The sequence below is a fragment of the Coenobita brevimanus genome, chromosome 69, assembly GCF_032717465.1.
Source record: "Coenobita brevimanus isolate Jiangsu-jjx chromosome 69, ASM3271746v2, whole genome shotgun sequence".
NCBI classification, from domain to species: Eukaryota; Metazoa; Arthropoda; class Malacostraca; order Decapoda; family Coenobitidae; genus Coenobita; species Coenobita brevimanus.
This window is the reverse complement of record NC_137022.1, coordinates 25,864,878-25,884,557: the sequence shown is the minus strand read 5'-3', so window position 1 is coordinate 25,884,557 and position 19,680 is coordinate 25,864,878. Positions and strand designations below refer to the sequence as shown.

Here is a 19,680-nt window from a genome sequence, read left to right as displayed (position 1 = left end):
TTCGCTTTTATTCGTAGGAAGTGGGGTTATGTGGATGCAGAGTATAGTGTGTATGTTGTCAGTATGTTGTGTTACAGTGACGCTGATATGATGAAAGTATGGTGCACTACTGTTTTGAGGGTCAGGGTGATGATGATATGGTGTGTGAGTGGTGTTAATATATTGGTGATAGGGTGAGGATGCTTAACATGTTCAGAACTGTAACAGTGGTGTGGTGTGTTATATTGTGCTAGTGTGTTTGAAAGATGTAGGCGGTGATGCAAGTACAGTACAGTGTGTTGGTATGTGATGGTGATGTTGAGTTGCGTTAGAGTATGATTTTGGTGTGTGTGTGTGTGTGTGTGTGTGTGTGTGTGTGTGTGTGTGTGTGTGTGTGTGTGTGTGTGGTATTGATATATTGCGGTAGGGAAGCTGTCAGGATGATGATTTTGGTGATAATAATATATGTGATAATGTTGTGCTAATTGCTTGTGTACTGACAGGATGGTGAAGATGCAAGCAGTGCACTCGGCTCTGGCCATCCGGCGACAGCAGTCCCGGCGTGAGGACCAGCGGCGCGCCAAGCTGCGGCGGGAGAGCGGCGCATCTCAGCTCTCCACGCCCCGCCCCTCAGTGGTCTCCCTCGATGGCCGTGTATACTTCAACGAGGAGCGGGAGAACAAGCGTCTCTTGGGCCAGGTTACTATGTTCCACGTGGGGTCGGTGTTCATCGTCATCGGCCTCATGCTGACTGTCACGTCCCTCGTCCCTGGCTACGTCAAGAGCACCACACCGGAGCGTCGCAGTGACCTCCTTGGTACCGGTTGCTTCTTTGTGTTCATCGGCGGCGTGGCCACCACCATCAGCCGCTTCGTGTCCAATAACGAGGAGGCGGAGCTGAATAAGTACATCAAGGGCCGGCTGTCCAGGTCCAAGTCTGGCCATAGACTGGTGCGGGATGCTGAGAGTGGACTGCCCACACCCAAAGGTGAGCGGCGCCACAAGCCCACACAGAACGGCGTGCCCAACTCCCCGGCAAAAGCGTCGCCCAGCGGCCACAAGTCCACGCCAACCAAGCGACATCATAGCGGCCAACAAAGCCAAGATGCTAATACCTCTAAGGTAGAACAAGAGGGGGAGCCGAGCGCAACCCCGGAACCAAACGAGCAACAAGAAGAACAGGAACAGGAGCAGCAACAGGAGGCCGGGCCCATGACCTCCTCGGCCTCCATGGAACCCGTGCTGTCCCGCATTCTGGAGGAGGACGAGAACGAGGGTGAACCGGTGACCGAACCCGTTGACTCTACACCTGAATCCTCCCTGACCCCAACCTCGCCCGTGGAGACCCAGGGGCTGCTTGAGCGGCACCACGCCACGCCCAGGAAGGGGTCCAAGTCTTCATCTAAGTCATCGTCTAAGAGTTCACGGCATTCTGGGGTGTAGTGACTGGCGGCGTTGAGCGGAGGTGGTGGTGGTTGTGATGGTAGTGGTGCTGGTGGAGTGGCTGGATCTGGATTTGGGTGACCTTATACCTGTCTCATACTCATCCCTAATCAGTCCCCTGCACCATACTAGTCCCACATTACACCCCCAACACATGTCCCCTACCCTACACCCCCCTATACCTGTTCCATACCCAACACCATTCCCGTAACTCTCCCACATCACACACGCGTCTCCTCACCTGTCCCAACCAGCCTTCTCACACCTGTCTCACCTCACATCTGGTCCACGACGTGAACTTCGCACCTGTCCCACACCTCATATCATCTGTCTTACCCCACGCACCTACCCATCACCTCACATAACACCTGCCTCATCTCATACCTCGTCCTCACCAGTCCCACACCCCACACCTGTTTTGCACCTGCCTTACCTCACACCTGACACATTGTTTACTCCTACTATGCACCTCTTAACACCTCACACCTGCCTCACAACCACACACCCTAAACTTGATAACATAACACCCCTATAGGTAGCAGTGAATGAGGCTTGATCTTCCTGTCTATGAGAGAGAGAGAGAGACGGGCCACCCTTTGAAGTGAAAAGCCCCAGGATGTTTTGAAATGTTTTTATGTAATGTGTGTGTGTGTGTGTGTGTGTGTGTGTGTGTGTGTTATAGAAGGCTGTGAACAAGTTAATTCGAAACCAGGAGTGTTAAAAGAAACAATAAATTTGAAAGAGGAAGGATGGAGAGAGAGAATCGTAAAAAATAATGCTGAAATAATGGTACCCAAAATATAAGAGATACTGTAAGCTGTCAGAGAGTCGCCATCTTGAAACAGAGTTGAACACACACACTCCTGTTGACTCTGGCGAATGAGAGTAAACAGAGGCCGGTGACAGGATGGCAGGACGGCCGGATGGGAGAGGATGGAGGAATGGTAGGAATGATGGTAGGAGGCGGGAGAATGGGATGGAGGAATGGTAGGAATGATGGTAGGAGGCGGGAGAATGGGATGGAGGAATGGTAACGTGACAGAATGGTTGGATGAGGTGGTAGGATGGAGGGAGGCAGGGATGGGCGGAGTGATAGAGTGGGGGCTTGGTAGGAAGCTGGTGGGATGAGACGATAGGATGGAAGGATGAGGTGGTACGATCATAGGATGGAGGTGTGGTAGGATGCTAGATTGATGTGGCAGGATAGGATAGTCAAGTAGTAGTATGGAGGGATGGTAGGACAGTAGAATGGTGGTATGGCAGGACGAGATGGAGGGATAGTAGGATGGCATGAATAGTCAATAACAACAGGTGAAGCAGGTACATAGAAAACGTGGAAAGTGTGACGGGGAAGCGGCGTGTCGTGGTGATGGAGGTGAGTGGGGAAGGTAAACGTGAGGGAATCTAATGCCACCCGACGCTTCAACACACCCACTAGTGCCCATTACCTCTTGCATAGCACTGTGGTGTGTGTGTGTGTGTGTGTGTGTGTGTGTGTGTGTGTGTGTGTGATGCTGGAACCCAGGAATTAAGTGGAGGATGTGAATGTTGGTGTTGTAGTGGCGTTTGGATAATTGCATTTGGCTGTGGTAGTGGAGTGTGTTGGTGTGAGTGTTGACGGGTGAATATGGGTGTTGTAGAGCAGTGTGGTAGTTGTCAGATGTGGTTGTGGGTGTAGGGTGTTGCAGATTGCAGGTGTGGATGTTGGCTGTGAAGTGTGGGTGTGGGTGAGGGTGTTTGCGTTAACATTACCACACTTACATTCAGACTTACAATACATTTTCCCATTACTCCACTCGCACCACCCTCTCAGTAGGTGTGTAATTAACAGGTGTGTCAAAGCAGGTGTGCCCCTTGAAAAGATCATTATTTGCCTCGGGTGGCTTCGGTCTTGCCCCGCCCTGCCCTGCCCTGCCCTGCCCTGCCCTGGTACCCTATCTTTATTTTACTCTGTCCTGTCCCACGCTTCCCTTCCCTACCCCACCCCTCCTGTCCCTCCCTCGCCCACACTCGTTTTCCCAACTTTTTATCCAATTCCACTTAATCCCATCCCTCCCCCACTTCCTCCCCTCCCTCCTGCCCCTCCCCACTTACTCTGCCTCCACACCAAACCCTCATAAAAGAAAGAATATACCAAGCTCCCCCTCCTTCCCCTTTCCTCCCTCCCCATCCTCTCCCCCTCCCAACCTTCCAGCCTTTCTCCCCATCTCCATGCTTTCCCCATCTTCCCTCCACTTCTAGACCTCCTCACCACACCCTTTATCTCCCTCTCCATCACCTCCCTTCCCATACCATGTCACCTCCCCAACACTCAAGCATTATTCCCCTCTCTTCAGTTTTTCCTCCCCTTCTTCTCCTCTCCTCCGTCCGTTCTTCCCTTCCTTCCTCCTTTCCCTCCCTAATTCCGTCCTCCCCCTGAGCAAAGCCATAAGAACCAAGGCTAGACAGATAAACTCACTCAGACACCCCCTACCCCTCCACTAACTCCCCTCACTCCTTATCACCATTGCTTCCCTCATCCTCAGCGCCCACCCTTCACCAGGCACCACCATCACTCGTACCCCACCACTACCACACCACCACCACTATAATTCCCACTCCACTACCACTCCTACCCCACCGCCACTCCACCACTTCCACCACTCCAGCATTTCCACTCCCACTCCAGCACCGCCTTAACACCTGTCGCCTGCCTGTTTATTTTTAGTTATATAGTTGAGTCAGTTTTGTAATTTGTAGGTATTAAGGGTTAGAACACCATTTAAAGTTATGCCGTACGAGGTAATGGTTTGAAAATTGTGTTATGGCCGGGTATTATTATTATTATTATTATTATTATTTTTATTGTGATGTGGGAGTTTGTTATTTTTCTTTTCGTTTTTCATTCTTGTCTTTCGTGAATAATATGGTGTGTGCTAAATAACCTGACAGAAAATAGCATAGAAAAAGGAGAAGAGGAAGAGGTTAAAGAGGAAGAAAAGATGAAAGAAGAAGAAGGAAGGAAATGTGCGAGAAGAAGAAAAAGAAGGAAGGAAGAAAAGTGAAAAGAAGGAAGAAAGGTAAAGGAAGAAGAAAAAGGAAGAAAAGGTGAAGGAAGAAGAAGAAGAAGGAAAAAAATTGTGAAAGAAGAAGAAGGAAGAAAAGAAGAGGAAGGAAGAAAAAGTGAAGGAAGAAGTAAAGGTGAAGGAAGGAGAAAAGGACGGAAAATGACAAATAGAAGAAGAAGGAATAAAAGGTGAAGTAGAAGAAGAAGGAAGAGGAACAGGTGAAAGAAGACAAACAGGAAGAAGAAACGGAAGAGAAAGCAGAGAAGGAATACAATGAAGGCGAAGGAAAAACAATGAGAAACGAGAAAAGAAAAAGAGACAGCAAGAAAATTACCTAGAAAAACTTAAACCAAACCAGACCAGATGAATGGCGTCTAAGAAAAGTGAGAAATATTTTATGATATGGTGTATCGAAGCTAATGTCTTTTTATTTCCATTTTTTTTTTTTTTTCGTTTTTTCGTTATGTAAGAGTCAAGACGAGTGTGGTATCTGCGTTTTTTTTTTTTTTTTTTTTTTTTTTTTTTTTTTTACCCGCGGAAAAAAAAAAATCTATTCTGTCCTTGATTTTTTTTTTTTGCGAATTTTGGGTCGAAGTGCTGTATTTTTTTTTAATGTATTTTTCTCACTCGGGTAAAAATAATATCGTTTTTGTAAATATTTCATGTATTTTTGGTCTTTTTTTACTCGCGTAGATGTATTGTAAATCTGTGTGTGTTTTAAAAATCAAAATATCGCCCCAAATGTGACCCAAATTTAGAAATATATAGACTACACCTCTACACCCAGACTACACCTCTACACCCAACCCACAGACTACACCTCTACACCCAGACTACACCTCTACACCCAGCCCCCAGACTACACCTCTACACCCAGCCCCCAGACTACACCTCTACACCCAGACTACACCTCTACACCCAGCCCCCAGACTACACCTCTACACCCAACCCACAGACTACACTTCTACACCCAACCCACAGACTACACCTCTACACCCAGCCCCCAGACTACACCTCTACACCCAGCCCCCAGACTACACCTTTACACCCAACCCCCAAACTACACCTCTACACCCAGACTACACCTCTACACCCAGCCCCAGACTACACTTCTAAACCCAACCCACAGACTACACCTCTACACCCAGCCCCAGACTACACCTCTACACCCAGCCCCAGACTACACCTCTACACCCAGCCCCAGACTACACCTTTACACCCAGCCCCAGACTACACCTCTACACCCAGTCCCCACACTACACCTCTACACCCAGCCCCAGACTACACCTCTACACCCAACCCCCAGACTACACCTCTACACCCAACCCCCCACACTACACCTCTACACCCAGACTACACCTCTACACCCAGCCCCCAGACCACACCTCTACACCCAGCCCCCACACTACACCTTTATACCCAGCCCCACACTACACCTCTACACCCACACTACACCTCTACACCCAGCCCCTGTATATCGTGACCCATTATTTATTTTCATTCCTGCTGTAACTACGCGATTTTATTCTTTTCTGGAGAGACTTTTTCCACCTGGAGGGTGTTAGGGGTAGCCTTGCACACCTGGAGGGACTAATAAACTCACAGGTGGGCTAATTAAGGCTCACAGGTGTATGATTTGGTGGAGTTGGTGGAAGTGCTGGTAGGTTGAGATGCGGGCTGAGTTATTGAAATGCTATTAGAGGTGTTATTATTATTATTATTATTATTATTATTATTGTCAGCACAGTAGCAGTAGTAGTAGTAGTAACACCACCACCACTACTACTGCTGTACTACTGCTATTATTGTTACTACTACTGCTACTACTAATATTATTACCATTGTTATTATTATGTTATCATTATCATCATTTTCAATATTTTTATTATTGGCGTCTACCGTCTACGTTCCTCAAGGTGTCAGCCACTTCATAAGCAGAAGGCTTTGGTGAGCTGAATAAAATAATCTGGTTATAGCAAGAATATAGAGCAGGTCATGGCATTGAGGGGGTTAGTAGCATTAATGTAACTACGTGGATAGTCACCCCTCTACACCCTTTCAGTACGAGAACTATATTTTTGATGCCACTGGACGATTTTATAATTAGCTTCGGAGGGGGGGGGGGCTGGAGGTGAAGGGATGAATGAAGAACTGCAGGTGAAGGGATGAATGAAGAACTGCAGGTGAAGGGGTGAATGAAGAACTGCAGGTGAAGGGGTGAATGAAGAACTGCAGGTGAAGGGGTGAATGAAGAACTGCAGGTGAAGGGGTGAATGAAGAACTGCAGGTGAAGGGGTGAATGAAGAACTGCAGGTGAAGGGGTGAATGAAGAACTGCAGGTGAAGGGGTGAATGAAGAACTGCAGGTGAGGGGGTGAATGAAGAACTGCAGGTGAAGGGGTGAATGAAGAACTGCAGGTGAAGGGGTGAATGAAGAACTGCAGGTGAAGGGGTGAATGAAGAACCGTGAAGTGAAGGGGTGAATGAAGGCTTGTCTCAAGTCCTCTCCTCCCCCTTCCCGTCCCCCCAAAATAATAATAATAATAAATAAAATGGTCTGGTGGCAGCATGAAAAAATGATAATGTATAAATAACGTTACGTCCTCAGTCTGAAGGGTAAAAAGAAATGTAGCTCTTTTTTTTTTTTTTTTTTTTTTTTTTGGCTAGATGGTCGATTTTTAGTTTCCCGGAACCCCTTCAGTTCGGTGATTTTTTTTTTTTACATTCTTGGTATTTTCAGACGGTTTTACTCCGGGGAAATTTTTAAGTGTGAGCTGTTTATAGATAGGTGTAATATTTTTCTGGAGTCTATCCTTCCCCCCCTCCCCCCCCCGGCCCCCAGTCTTATGTGGGAGAAAGGTCCAGGTGATGATGATGATGATGATGGTGGTGGTGGTGGTGATGGTGGTGGTGGTGGTGGTGATGATGATGGTGTGGTGGTGGTGGTGGTGGTGGTGGTGGTGGTGATGATGATGGTGGTGGTGGTGGTGGTGGTGGTGGTGGTGATGATGATGAAGATGATGATGATGATGATGATGGTGGTGGTGGTGATGATGATGATGATGAAGATGATGATGGTGGTGATGATGATGATGATGATATACAGCCTTCACTAACCTGTACACTACGAGAGAATGTATTGGAAAAGACCTAGCCCTCCCCAGCTCCTTAAATCGTCTCAGTGTCTCTCCTAAGCTGAAGAAAATCGTCTGTCAAGAAGGAATAAAGTAAAAATGGCGTCATCGTACTGAAAGGGTTGAAAAAAATACTCAAAAAAATACCTGGAGAACTTTTTAAATACCTGTGTTCATTTTTATGGCCATTTTTATTTTTATTTTTTTTTAGTGTAGATTTTTTTGCTGTCTGCCACATTCTCTCTCTCTCTCTCTCTCTCTCTCTCTCTCTCTCTCTCTCTCTCGACTCTGAGCTCTCTATGCACCTCGTCCATCCTCTCTCAAACGCCCCTTAACCCTTCCGTTGCCTGGGGTCTTTCTCACCTGAAGAAAATGTCATTAGGAAGATAAAAAGAAAAAAATACTCCTAATCTAGGTATGGCATATCAAAAGTTATATTAATTTACTTATTTATTTTTGTAACCCTGTAGCTGCATAGATCCATAAATCGTGAAGGAATTAGATTATTTTTAATTCTTTTAATTTCTGTAAGAGCTTTATAAAGTCACCTGTCATTGCCAAGAATAGGAGTCGCAGTGAACGGATTATTATTATTATTTTTATTATTATTATTATTATTATATAGGGATAATTAAAAACGTGAAGCAGCAGGATGATTTAACAAGTTCCCCCACCCGCAACGAGAGGGTTAAGCCACCTAAGTGTTCCCCGTGAAGCCACCAAGCCAGTGTTCCTTACATGTTGACCACGCCAGTGTTCTCTCGTGTTCTTCATAAGTGCTCCTTACAGTCGGTACAACAGAACACACCTCCTCCCCCCGCCCCACCCCACCCTGAACCCACCCACCCCACATTTTTGAACGACTTATTAATTATTGGCAGGTAAAGGTCAGGAGTTTTTTTTGTCCATAACTTTTTCGTAAGGTTGAGAATTTTTTAACGCCCTGTTTTTTTAAGAGATTTTTTTTCGATGCATTAAAATTAGAGGATATTATAAGCTTCCCCCTTCCCCCCCTTTTTTTTTGGGGGGGAGGGGCGAGTTAATTTTATTTTAGTAACACGATCTATAACCATTTTTCCCACATCCAGGTTTTCGTGATTATTATTATTATTTTTTTTTTACAATTTTTTTACACCCTGGTTTTCCTTATTTTTTTTTTTTAACCCTTTTTTCCACATCCAGATTTTCTTGATTTTTTTTTTTTTTTTTTTTTTTACAAATTTTTTTACAAATTTTTTCCACTTTTTTTTTTTGGCCCTTTTTTCCACCCATATTTTCTTGATCATTTTTTTTTTTTTTTTCTCACCCATATTTTCTTTATCTTTATTTACAGTTTTTTTTTTCCACATCCAGGTTTAGCATCACCATCTATAGCCATTTTCCCCACATCCAGGGTTTCTTGATTTTGTTATTTTTATTTTCCCACATCCAGGTTTTCTTTATCTTTTTTTTTTTTTTTTTTTTCCCACATCCAGGTTTTCATGATTTTTTTTTTTTTTTTTAATTTTTCCACATCCAGGTTTTCATTTTTTTTTTTTTTTTTTTAAGTTTTTCCACATCCAGGTTTTCATTTTTTTTTTTTTTTTTTAAGTTTTTCCACATCCAGGTTTTCATTATTATTATTTTTTTTTTTACAGTTTTTCCACATCCAGTTTTCAGTTTTTTTTTTCTTTCTTTTTCTTTTTGCCTTTCCCACATCCAGTTGTACTTCATCTTTTTTCCATTTTTTTTTTTCAAGTCCAGGTTTTCTCTCTCTCTCTCTCTTTTTTTTTTTTTTTTTCAATACATTTTCTTGATTTTTTTCTTTTTACATATTTTTCCAGATCCGTGTTTTCTTGATCATTTTTTAAACATTTTTTTTTTTTTTCCATGTCCACGTTTCTTGATCTTTTTTACAATTTTTTTCACATCCACAACAGCAGTAGTAGTAGTAGTAGTAGTGATTTTATTATTATTATTATTATTATTATTGATTGGTAAATTATAGCTCAGCAAATAAATCTTCCACATTCACCTTTTGGGGGCCTTTTTTTTTTTTTTTTTTTTCCAGTTTTATACATAAATCAGTTAATCGCCTCTCACACCTTTTATTTATTATTATTATTTTTTTTAATTCTAGTACAGTATATAAATTTTCCATGTGTTCCTTGGCAGCTTATTTTTGCCTGTTTAGCCTAATTAGTAATATCCATGTTTCATAGTTATGGATATTTTCATATTGTTTGCATTCTTTTTATTTTTCAAAATTTTCTGCACTGTTGTCTGACTTTTTCACTCCTGTTTTTTCCTACGTCTGGCCCAGTGATAGCTCTGTTTTGCCTCTCTCTTTTCTTTTTCACTTCTATTTTTCCTACTTTTAACAGAGCAATAGCTATTTTTTGCTTCTGTCTTGTCTTTTCCACTTCTGTTTTTTACTATTTCTAGTCCAACAATGGGTCTTTTGTAACATCTCTTCTCATTTGTACCTCTATATATTTTCCTCTTTTTAGCTGAACGATAGGTCTTTTTAACTTCCATATTTTCTTGAGCATTCTTTTTATTTTTCAAAATTTTCTGCCATATATATATATATATATATATATATATATATATATATATAGAAAGCAGCCTGTCTAGCTCTCCACTACCCTGCACCCACATATACACCTTCAGTCATCTGGTGTGTTATTAATTTTACTCTTGCTACCTCTGAAAAATTTTATACAGTTTGGGCGAGACCTTGTGAAGATAATTGTAAAATAAAGATAATTGAATGATAAATATAACCCCATCAAGCTCGAAAAACCTCTCCAAAATTGCTCAAAAAGCCTCTCCAATATTGGGTAATATGATTTGAGGTGAGCAAGGAAAAGAAATATATCCATGGATTGAAAGGTTGACGCATTGACTCTGAAGCATTTACTCTCTGAAGCATTTATTCTGAAGCATTTACTCTGAAGCATTTATTCCGAAGCATTTACTCTCTGAAGCATTTATTCTGAAGCATTTACTCTTTCCTACAGGCGATTTGAAGGAGCTGTCTTTGTAGCAGAATTATTTTTGTATTGAGCTCTTTTGATTGATATGAAGACAGAAAAGTGATGCGTATTTTGCATTTTAGCCATCGTGCATATATATTAGTTCATAATTCTATTTTACTAAGACCAACACGTGTTTTGGATTTAGCTCATGCATATTAGTTGACAGGATATATTTTACTAACACTGAGGATCAAGTAGCCTTTAGTTTAGTTTAGGTCCCAAGGCGATGGGTTCGTGGGTTCAGGAGGCTCCCTAGTACTTCTTTTCAACCATTTATCTATCTACCTATCCATCTGTCTGTCTGTTTATATTTATGTGCATTTCCAATATTAGGCTGGTAGTTTGCATTAGTGGCTTGCTGCATGTGATGTGATGTGGGAAGGTTGCTAAGCGTACTACCCTTCACCTACAAGCTTACAGTCACGGTACTCGTGGGTTTTGGCATTTTGAGTCCCCGTCACCCACGCCCATCCATGCCTAATTTTGAGAATACCCTGCACCATCATCAATAGGGGACGACTCGCATTGTGCATTAAATAAATAAATAAATAAAAGATTAAGGTGTTAGGGAGCCTTCTTAGCCCACGAGGACATTGCTTCCCAGTACAGTGTGTTTTGTATTCCGGCGCTCGGCAGTGATGGTATTTTTTGTAACTTGACCGTCGAGGGTAAACAGCTCTTTGTATCTCTTTGTAATGGCTTCGGCTGCCTCTATTACTCCCCACCTCCCCCCAAGACAGTTGTTTGTAGCTCTTTGTAACGCTTCCTGGCTGCTGCTGTAATACCTGTCACTTCCCCCAATACAGTTCTTTGTAGCTCTTTGTAACGCCGGCTGTTGCTGCTGTAATACTCCCCACCACCTTTAGTACAGTACTTTGTAGGTCTGTAACGCTGTCTGGCTGCTGCTGTAACACTCCCCACCTCCCCCATTACAGTTCTTTGTAGCTGTTTGTAACAGTCTGGCTCTTGCTGTAATACCCGCCACTCGCCCCTCCCCCATCAAACAGTTACTTGTATCTCTGTAATGTCTGCTGTAGTAACCCTCCCCGCAAAACAATTCAATGTATCCTTTTGTATCTTCGGCGTCTCTTGTAAGGCACGCCATCCCACCCGAGCCCCATCACCTTCTGGACCAATAGACGGGGACCACAGCCACACTCGTAGGCCAATCAGAGGCGAGGGATATTGGGCCAGCCGTTCCGAGGGTCGCTCTGGTATTTGTTCCACTTCAAGAACGAGAAGGCCTTTTTGAGTAAAATTGCGAGGCTGGAATAACCATCGCGTTCCGGCATTGTTAAAGACGAGGATATTGACGATGTTGAAAATCTAAGTCATTGCATACTGTCTATAATTAAAGGTTTGTCATTACTGCTTGTGTTTAATGTGTTTAGAAGTCTGGATGATGATGCACCCAGTTTTTCCTCCTTAGTTTAGAAGCTGGAACAGATGCCTGGATAATCCTTGGCAATGCTATGGACCAAGTTTTTCCACTCTGTTCATTCAAGCCTCCACCCCACTTGCTGGAAACTTAGTGCCAATGTAACCAAGACTTTTTTTCTTTTTTTTTTTCCAAGTCCTGCATCTTTGTGTGGCTCGTGAAGCACTGCAGAGAAGCCATTTATAAAACTCTGTCTGTTTGTAAAGCTGTTTCTACTCTCTAGCGGTTGCCACAAGCTTATATTTAGTAGATGAGTTGATATGTTAAGTTAGGGTAGCTATAAACGTGGACCTTAGTAAACGCCTCGAAACTGTCTATAAAGGCTCGAACTCTGAAGCTCCCTGTAAAGGATCGAACTCTTTGAGTCTCTCTTTAAAGGATCGAACTCTTTGAAACTTAGATTGAACTCTGAAACTTAAAGGATCGAACTCTGAAACCCTTGTGGATCGAAGTCTTTGAAACAGTTTAAAGGATCGAACTCAGAAACTCTCAATTAAAGGATCGAACATTTTGAAGGTCTCTGTAAAGGATCGAACTCTTTGAAGCTCTCTGTAAAGGATCGAACTATTTGAAGCTCTCTGTAAAGGATCGAACTCTTTGAAGCTCTCTGTAAAGAATTGAACTCTTTGAAGCTCTCTTTAAAGGATCGAACTCTCTTCATAAAACCGTAAGTTAGAACATCTGTAAACGTGAACCTTTATAAACTCTTTGAACCTCTGTGAAGGATCAATCTATACCACCCTTTGTGAAGTTAGTACATCTATAAACGTGAACCCTTATACACTCTCAGAAACTCATATGTAAGGAATCGAACCCCATTCGTGTAACACCCCTTTTGACCCTCTGTCCTGCCCTGCCCTGTCCTGCATAGCGTGAGAGGACACCCAGGGTACTCGGAAAGGCCTGGGCAGGACAAGTTATACCCAGGGCAGGACAGGTGAACATGTTTGAAGATAAGAAGTGCGTGTATGGACAGGTTTGGACGTATTTGAAAATTTGTCATTCTTTTTTTAATCACCCTTCGTAGCTTGGGCTGTTTTAAGAATTGTAGATAATAATGTAAGGTTTTTGACGTAGGCTAAATGCTCATGGGTTTAATGTGTAAGATTTTTTTTTTTCATGCATTTCGCACCGATGTAGAAAAACTAGTTGTCATAACATCATTTTTTGGAAAGGCAGCGAAGCAGAGAAGATTTACACACAATTCTTGTTGTCTGTTATTTTATTTATTTACTTTTGGTGTTATATCTTCAGTAACAACAGAAATATTGCCTCCTAAAATTTCACTGCTACTAATCTTAATACTTTGCCAGTCCTCCCCCATCACAGAGCGCCAGATTTATGGGAAAATCTTGCAAATTTTGGAATAAATCTCCGACACACAACGGGAACCTTCTGTGTGTGTATATATATATATATATATATATATATATATATATATATATATATATATATATATATAATTGTGTTTGGCTGCCTTGCATTTACAGAATCCATGAATATTGTAAAAGTTTTGTCCTCTGTTTTGTAATTTTGAGGACATGGTAAAATTTTGGTCTTCTGTTTTATGTGAGTTCGGCGACTTTGGAAAAAATGTGATCCTTTCTCATTGGTGGTTTGAGGATATGTTAAAATTGATCCGCTGGTCCATTCTGCTTTTTGAATTAAGGACATTGCAAAAGTCTAGTCCTCTGTCTTGTGAGGATTTGTATCTTGAGACATAAGGCGTGTTGATCCTAGCTGGGGTAATTGTGTAAGACGTTTTATTATAATTGGGGTAATGATGTAAGAGGTGTGTGTTTTGATAAGATTGTATAATCGTTAACCATTGGAGACTGTGTGTGGATGTTTAGGGTAGGACAGTAAGATTAGTCCTTTCTTACCGATGTTGTCCGTCTTACTTATACCTAGCCTTATCCAAACAAACCCATCCCATCCCATCCTAACCTACTTGTACCTAACCTCTCCCATCCTATCCCATCCCATCCCATCCTAACCTACTTGTACCTAACCTATCCCATCCCATCCCATCCTAACCTACTTGTACCTAACCTATCCCATCCCATCCCATTCTAACCTACTTGTACCTAACCTCTCCCATCCTATCCCATCCCATCCCATTCTAACCTACTTGTACCTAACCTCTCCCATCTCATCCTATCCCATCCCATCCCATCCTAACCTACTTTTACCTAACCTTTTCCATCCTATCCCCTGTTAATCCAACCCAACCCACTTAATCCCATCTTCACTTGCCTCGAGTCACGCACAACCAAACCCAACACAGCCTAGTTACACCCGACCAAGCCAACGGTAACGTAGTCTGAGCTTGTGATATTTAACCCAACTCAGTCCAACATAATCTAACCTAACTTAACCTATCCCAACCTAACTCACTCTAGCCTAATCAGACCAAACCACGATGACACAGAACCACCAGAATTTGTAACGACCAACCATTAGGAGTTACGACGGATGTTTACCTGAGCGATGTAGGTAGGCGTGTCCAGCCCTCTCACCTGTTATATTCACCGGTAATGCATTGTTATTGATTCACCGCAAGTCACTGGTAGGCCACTGCTTCTGTGTACCTTATACTTCCGTTTACCTGTTGAATTGTCGGCGAACGGGCACCTGTTGCTTGTGAAAACTGTCTTGATCTTTGGCGTGTTAACTTCACCGCGTGTTAAAAATTGAACAGTTTAACATTCAGGATTCTGTTTCTCACGACAGTTATGGAAGCTCCCTAATCCCTTTTCCTAAGCGAATTATTTTGCCTATTACCCCTACCTCTTCTGTGCTGTTTAAAGCCTTCTAATGTTGCCATACTCTGCATAAATAACGAACAAAAAGATATAAGCCAGTCGGATCCAAGAGTAAATCGCTACGGAAGGGGTGTTAGGGGACTTCCTTGACCGATAAGTACACCAGCCTTTCAGCTATTAAATACGCGCGCGCACACACACACACACACACACACACACACACACACACACACACACACACACACACACACACACACACACACACACACACACACACACACACAATTTGGCGTTAGCTGGAGTGGATTACATAGAGTTGCGCCGAGCGTGAGAGGGTTAATGGTGACAGTATTAACACGTAGGCTCCTATGACCCACTACGATCGTCTGGGAGTAGCAGGGATAGGAAATAGAGATGTCCCCACCGTGAGAAGGTTAACATGAAGCTACTTAATGTCATGAGCCGTTAATTTTAGCTGCGTCAAGACCTGTTAAAAATCATATGCGGTGGTTGTTAATGGCAATGTGAGGAAGCTTGGTGGTGTAGTGGGTAGAATGTCCCAGTTGGATCTTTTTGTGTAATGCAAGGAAGAAGGAACCAAAGGCCAGAATTACGTACTTGCACAGGCTCGTTTCTCAGGGGGTGACTGCTGATTTTACGATTAATGTCCATGAGAAAGTAAGCTGATCACCCGTCCTTTATCGAGACTAAAGTACCGTCAAGATAGGCTTGGCTTTGACCGAGTTACCGTGGCCGGCTAAGAAAGGTAATATCCAAAGTGAAACCTGTTCAATATAGAGCCATTAAATGTGGATCTTCTTAAATATTCCCTACATTAGATCTTGTTGAAGTCTGTCTCATGGGTTGCTGGATGTTGTTCTGGGTAGATATGGAAGGTGTTGAATAAGGTACATGTGCTTGGACCTGTTGAGAAATAAGGAATTAGATCATGAAGCTTGTGACTCCAAATCAGCAGCTTTCACCTCTCGTCCCCCTACCACCTCGACCTGACGACCTGACATACCTCTCACCTACCCTCCAACCTAACCAAATTTAACCTGTCCATTCTTAATCTTGCTTCACCTCACCTAATCAAATCTAACCTAACCTTACCTTCATCTAAGTGACATTTGCCCTGACCCCACCCAGCCTTACCTAACCTACTTCTCTAACTCCCTCGACCCAACCCGACCTATTGTGACCTATCTGACCTTCCCGTGACCCAACCCTTCACCCAGGCGTTGCTCTGACCTCGCCTGACCTGTGTATAACTGTAAATAGATAACACTTAACTGAAAAATAGATAGTGGTTAACAGTTCAGGTGTCTATCTGTTTTGTCTGATGTCAAGCTTGTTTCTGTGTCTATCTAATAATATATGTTTGAATCTCTCTCTCTCTCTCTCTCTCTCTTAACCACTATCTGTTTTGTAAAGCTCGGAGTCTCTGTACATTTCGCCATTGCCTTCTGGTCTCGAACTAGTGTCTTTCCGAAACTGTATTCCCTTGATCTTTTGAAAACAATATCTCGGCTTCCGCATCTTTGGATCAGCCCCAGGTAAACATATAAATAAATGAATATATACATAATATAAATAATTAATATCATACTACCGTAGTGTGTAGGAGTCACTTTGCCACCTATATAAATAAATAATAAACATCGTCCCTTTTCAGAAAACGATTTCCTTGTTTTGAGTTTTCGTATCTTTCGCTTCCGACCTCGTTCATAGAAAATGGACGAAAAGCTGCTTCATTGAGAAATAAATACATTCCTGGTCTCCTTTATATACAGTGATGTGCATGACTGACCAGCACGGCTATGTACATGTTCGCCGTGTATTCTGTGTACTTCACGAGTTGTACAATTATACTGTTCGCCTGTCTTTGTACCCCCTCTCTCCCGTCCTCCGAACATTCCAATATGGCGGAGTTGTTGCGTCACCCGCCATACCTATTTTTCGTATTTTTTTTTTTTTTACTTGGCTTTTATCCTATATTTTTATGTGGTTTTCAGAGTTTAACATATACTGCACTTTCTTTAGTCCAGTTTATTTCTTTCATCCTTCTGTGATAATTGATGAAAGACGTGCCACGCTGATCAGTAGCTGCGAGAGTCCTATGCACCTTACGTCAGGCAGGCAGGACCACAAAGCAAAAAAGACGAGTGAGGGCATTTTTGTATCTCTGGGACCTTCGTAGCCACAGACCAGCCACATCTGCATTCATTATTTACTATACTCGAGGAGAATGTGTTCAAAAATAATATATATATATATCCCCGTATAACAAAAATAAGTAAAAAGCAGTTATTTCCTTTTAGCACTTTAGCGCCGCGAAGGACCGCTGGGGTAACATATCGTACCGCACCAGTGTTCCTCCGAATCCGCACCCTCTCCTGCGCCCTCCTTTCAGTATGGCGCGAGCAGTGGATGAGGGAGGATGTGAGTCTGACCCTGTTACCCTGGCGTTGCTTGGAATTGGGCATTTTTCTTTTTAGCATTTAGTCCAGATTGTGCTGTATACCATGGGCTCTTATTTACCGTTAATTTTGGTCCTACGGTTTGATGTTAAGATTTCTATATCTTTTGTATCGAATCTATTTGAATAAACATATGTAACCTAAAGAGTGTCTCGAGTTTTATTTGGTAACTTAATTTCCTCTATAATAAAAGGAATATTAAGGGGGACTTGCTGCCTTATGAATATTTCTCTCTGTCTCTCTCTCTCTCTCTCTCTCTCTCTCTCTCTTACAGGTTTTCCCCCGTTTTTATATCCGTTTTCTTTCAAGCATCCTCGTAGCAATTACTGGAGAGAGGTAAGTATGGGGGGAACGGATCATATGAAGATATTATTATTATTATTATTATTATTATTATTATTATTATTACCAGTACAATATAAAGAATAATCAAGGGGTGCCAGGGAGCCTCCTAAGTCCAGGGAAGTAGACTGATTAATGCAGTCAAGGAAGCTACGTTTTTCACCTGTCCGTCTGACGAAAATTAACACCTGACGAAAAACACTGAAAACCCGTATCTCCACCAGTGCGTATTTCAGAGGGTTCGCTTTCTTCCCATATGTTTTCGTTACAATTTCGGAAGATGCGTGTGGAGGGGAAAGGTGTCAGGGAGCCTACTAAGCCCATGAGAGCCGGGTCTAACAGGTCTTTCTTGTCACTTAATAGATTGATAGATAAATGGATGGTCTGGTACACTGAGATAGATAGATAGATGGAGAGAGAGAGGTGGGTAAATGAGACTGGATAGATAATTAACCTAGAGACTGATAATGAATAGATATTGAAGTATACTAAACAGTAGATAGATAGTTAATAGATAAATAGACTAAATGGATCTAATAGGCAACTATCCATTTGTTAGAGGTTTAACACGATAGATAAATAGTAGATATAGGTAGACGGATAGATAGTTACTGAAGCTGATGGGTAGACAAGTGACTGGATTTGAAAGGTAGATGGATGGATAGATTGTCAGATGTGGATTGAGTAGATGGGCTGATGGGAGGATAAACACTTGGATGCTTGGTTAGATAGAGTGACAGGTTGATAGATGGATAGATATACGGTATAATGGGAAGAGCAGAGAGAGAGAGAGAGAATGTTCCTATATTGTCTGTCTCAATGTTTCTATCAATATCTATCACTAACATAACCGTTTCTCTCTCTCTCTCTCTCTCGCTCTCTCTCATTACGAAGTCAGGACCCCCTTTCTCTCTCTCACAGACTCCCAAGGGAAATGTCTCGGTGTTCTTGCATAAACCCTCCCCCCACCCTCACCCCCATCTCTTCCTCCCTTCCATCCCCACCCCCACCCACTTCCCCCAGCGAATCCCCATAACCTTTTAAAGTCATGCAAGGCCGGGGATATGTGAGAGAGTGAGATAGCTTTAAGGAGAGGGGCCGATTAGGAGTTTTCTTACTTGCATTCTGGGGTGATCTTTGTCAAGGGCAGTGGTGTGTGTACGTGTGTGTGTCTTTGTTTGTCCATGTTTTTTTTATGCCCACCAGCCATGAGTCTGTATGTATCTCAGTTTAGTCTGTTTATCTGTATTTGTCCATCTGTTTACCTGCCTACCCATCAATCTGTCTATTCAGTGAACTATGGATGGTACGAAATTCCACTCTCTCCTCTCCTTGTCCGTCACACATATACCAGTCACAGTGATGGCAGGGTAAGTTAATCATACCTTCATTTATTATTCTCCCTCCAGATATGGGAAAATCTACGGTCCCATTTTGCCATGTTTCACTTCCCTGCGCTTTATGTCCCTCTAGCATGAATGGATCATACTGTAATTACGATGGGGAATTAGGTGGACGATTATTTACGAGTTGCATTTAAGATTATGTATGGATTAAGTTACAATTATTTACTGATTAAGTGTAAGACACTATGTATAACCCCATAGATCTGGAAAACTATGGAATTAGGTTGCCACATTTACCTTTTCTAATTTTATTACTTTCTAATTCTTTTTACTTTAACCTAGCCAAAAATTTTGCCTTTTTTCAGCTCATTTCATCTCTCAGTCGTAAATAAAAACAATACTTCGGCTCTACAACCTTTCACTTTGCACATTTTCGTTACTAGCACCAGTGTTACTCTAGTGTTATAACTCTGAATTCAAGCTGCAGAGATGGAAATTTTAGGCCAAGTTAGAGTAAAGTGGCCATAGTTACGACAGGGAAATTAATTACAAGTTTGCGTCTCACCGCCAGCAGTACGAAAACCACAGAACGAGCTTGCCAGGTTTCATTTACTGGGCTGACTTTTATATCATTCCACACAAATACCATGGTTAAGCATTTCACCTCGATAACTCATATATATAATC

The 19,680-nt window shown here is 42.5% G+C and overlaps 1 protein-coding gene across 1 annotated transcript; it reads left to right on the top strand.

Annotated features, from left to right (window-relative positions):
• The first annotated feature begins 483 nt into the window (after positions 1 to 483).
• LOC145406103 (uncharacterized) lies at positions 484 to 1,550 on the top strand. Its single transcript, XM_080277301.1, has one exon. It carries the CDS (start codon positions 484 to 486, stop codon positions 1,420 to 1,422), a length of 939 nt encoding a protein of 312 aa, XP_080133427.1. The 3' UTR covers positions 1,423 to 1,550.
• The last annotated feature ends 18,130 nt before the right edge of the window (positions 1,551 to 19,680 follow it).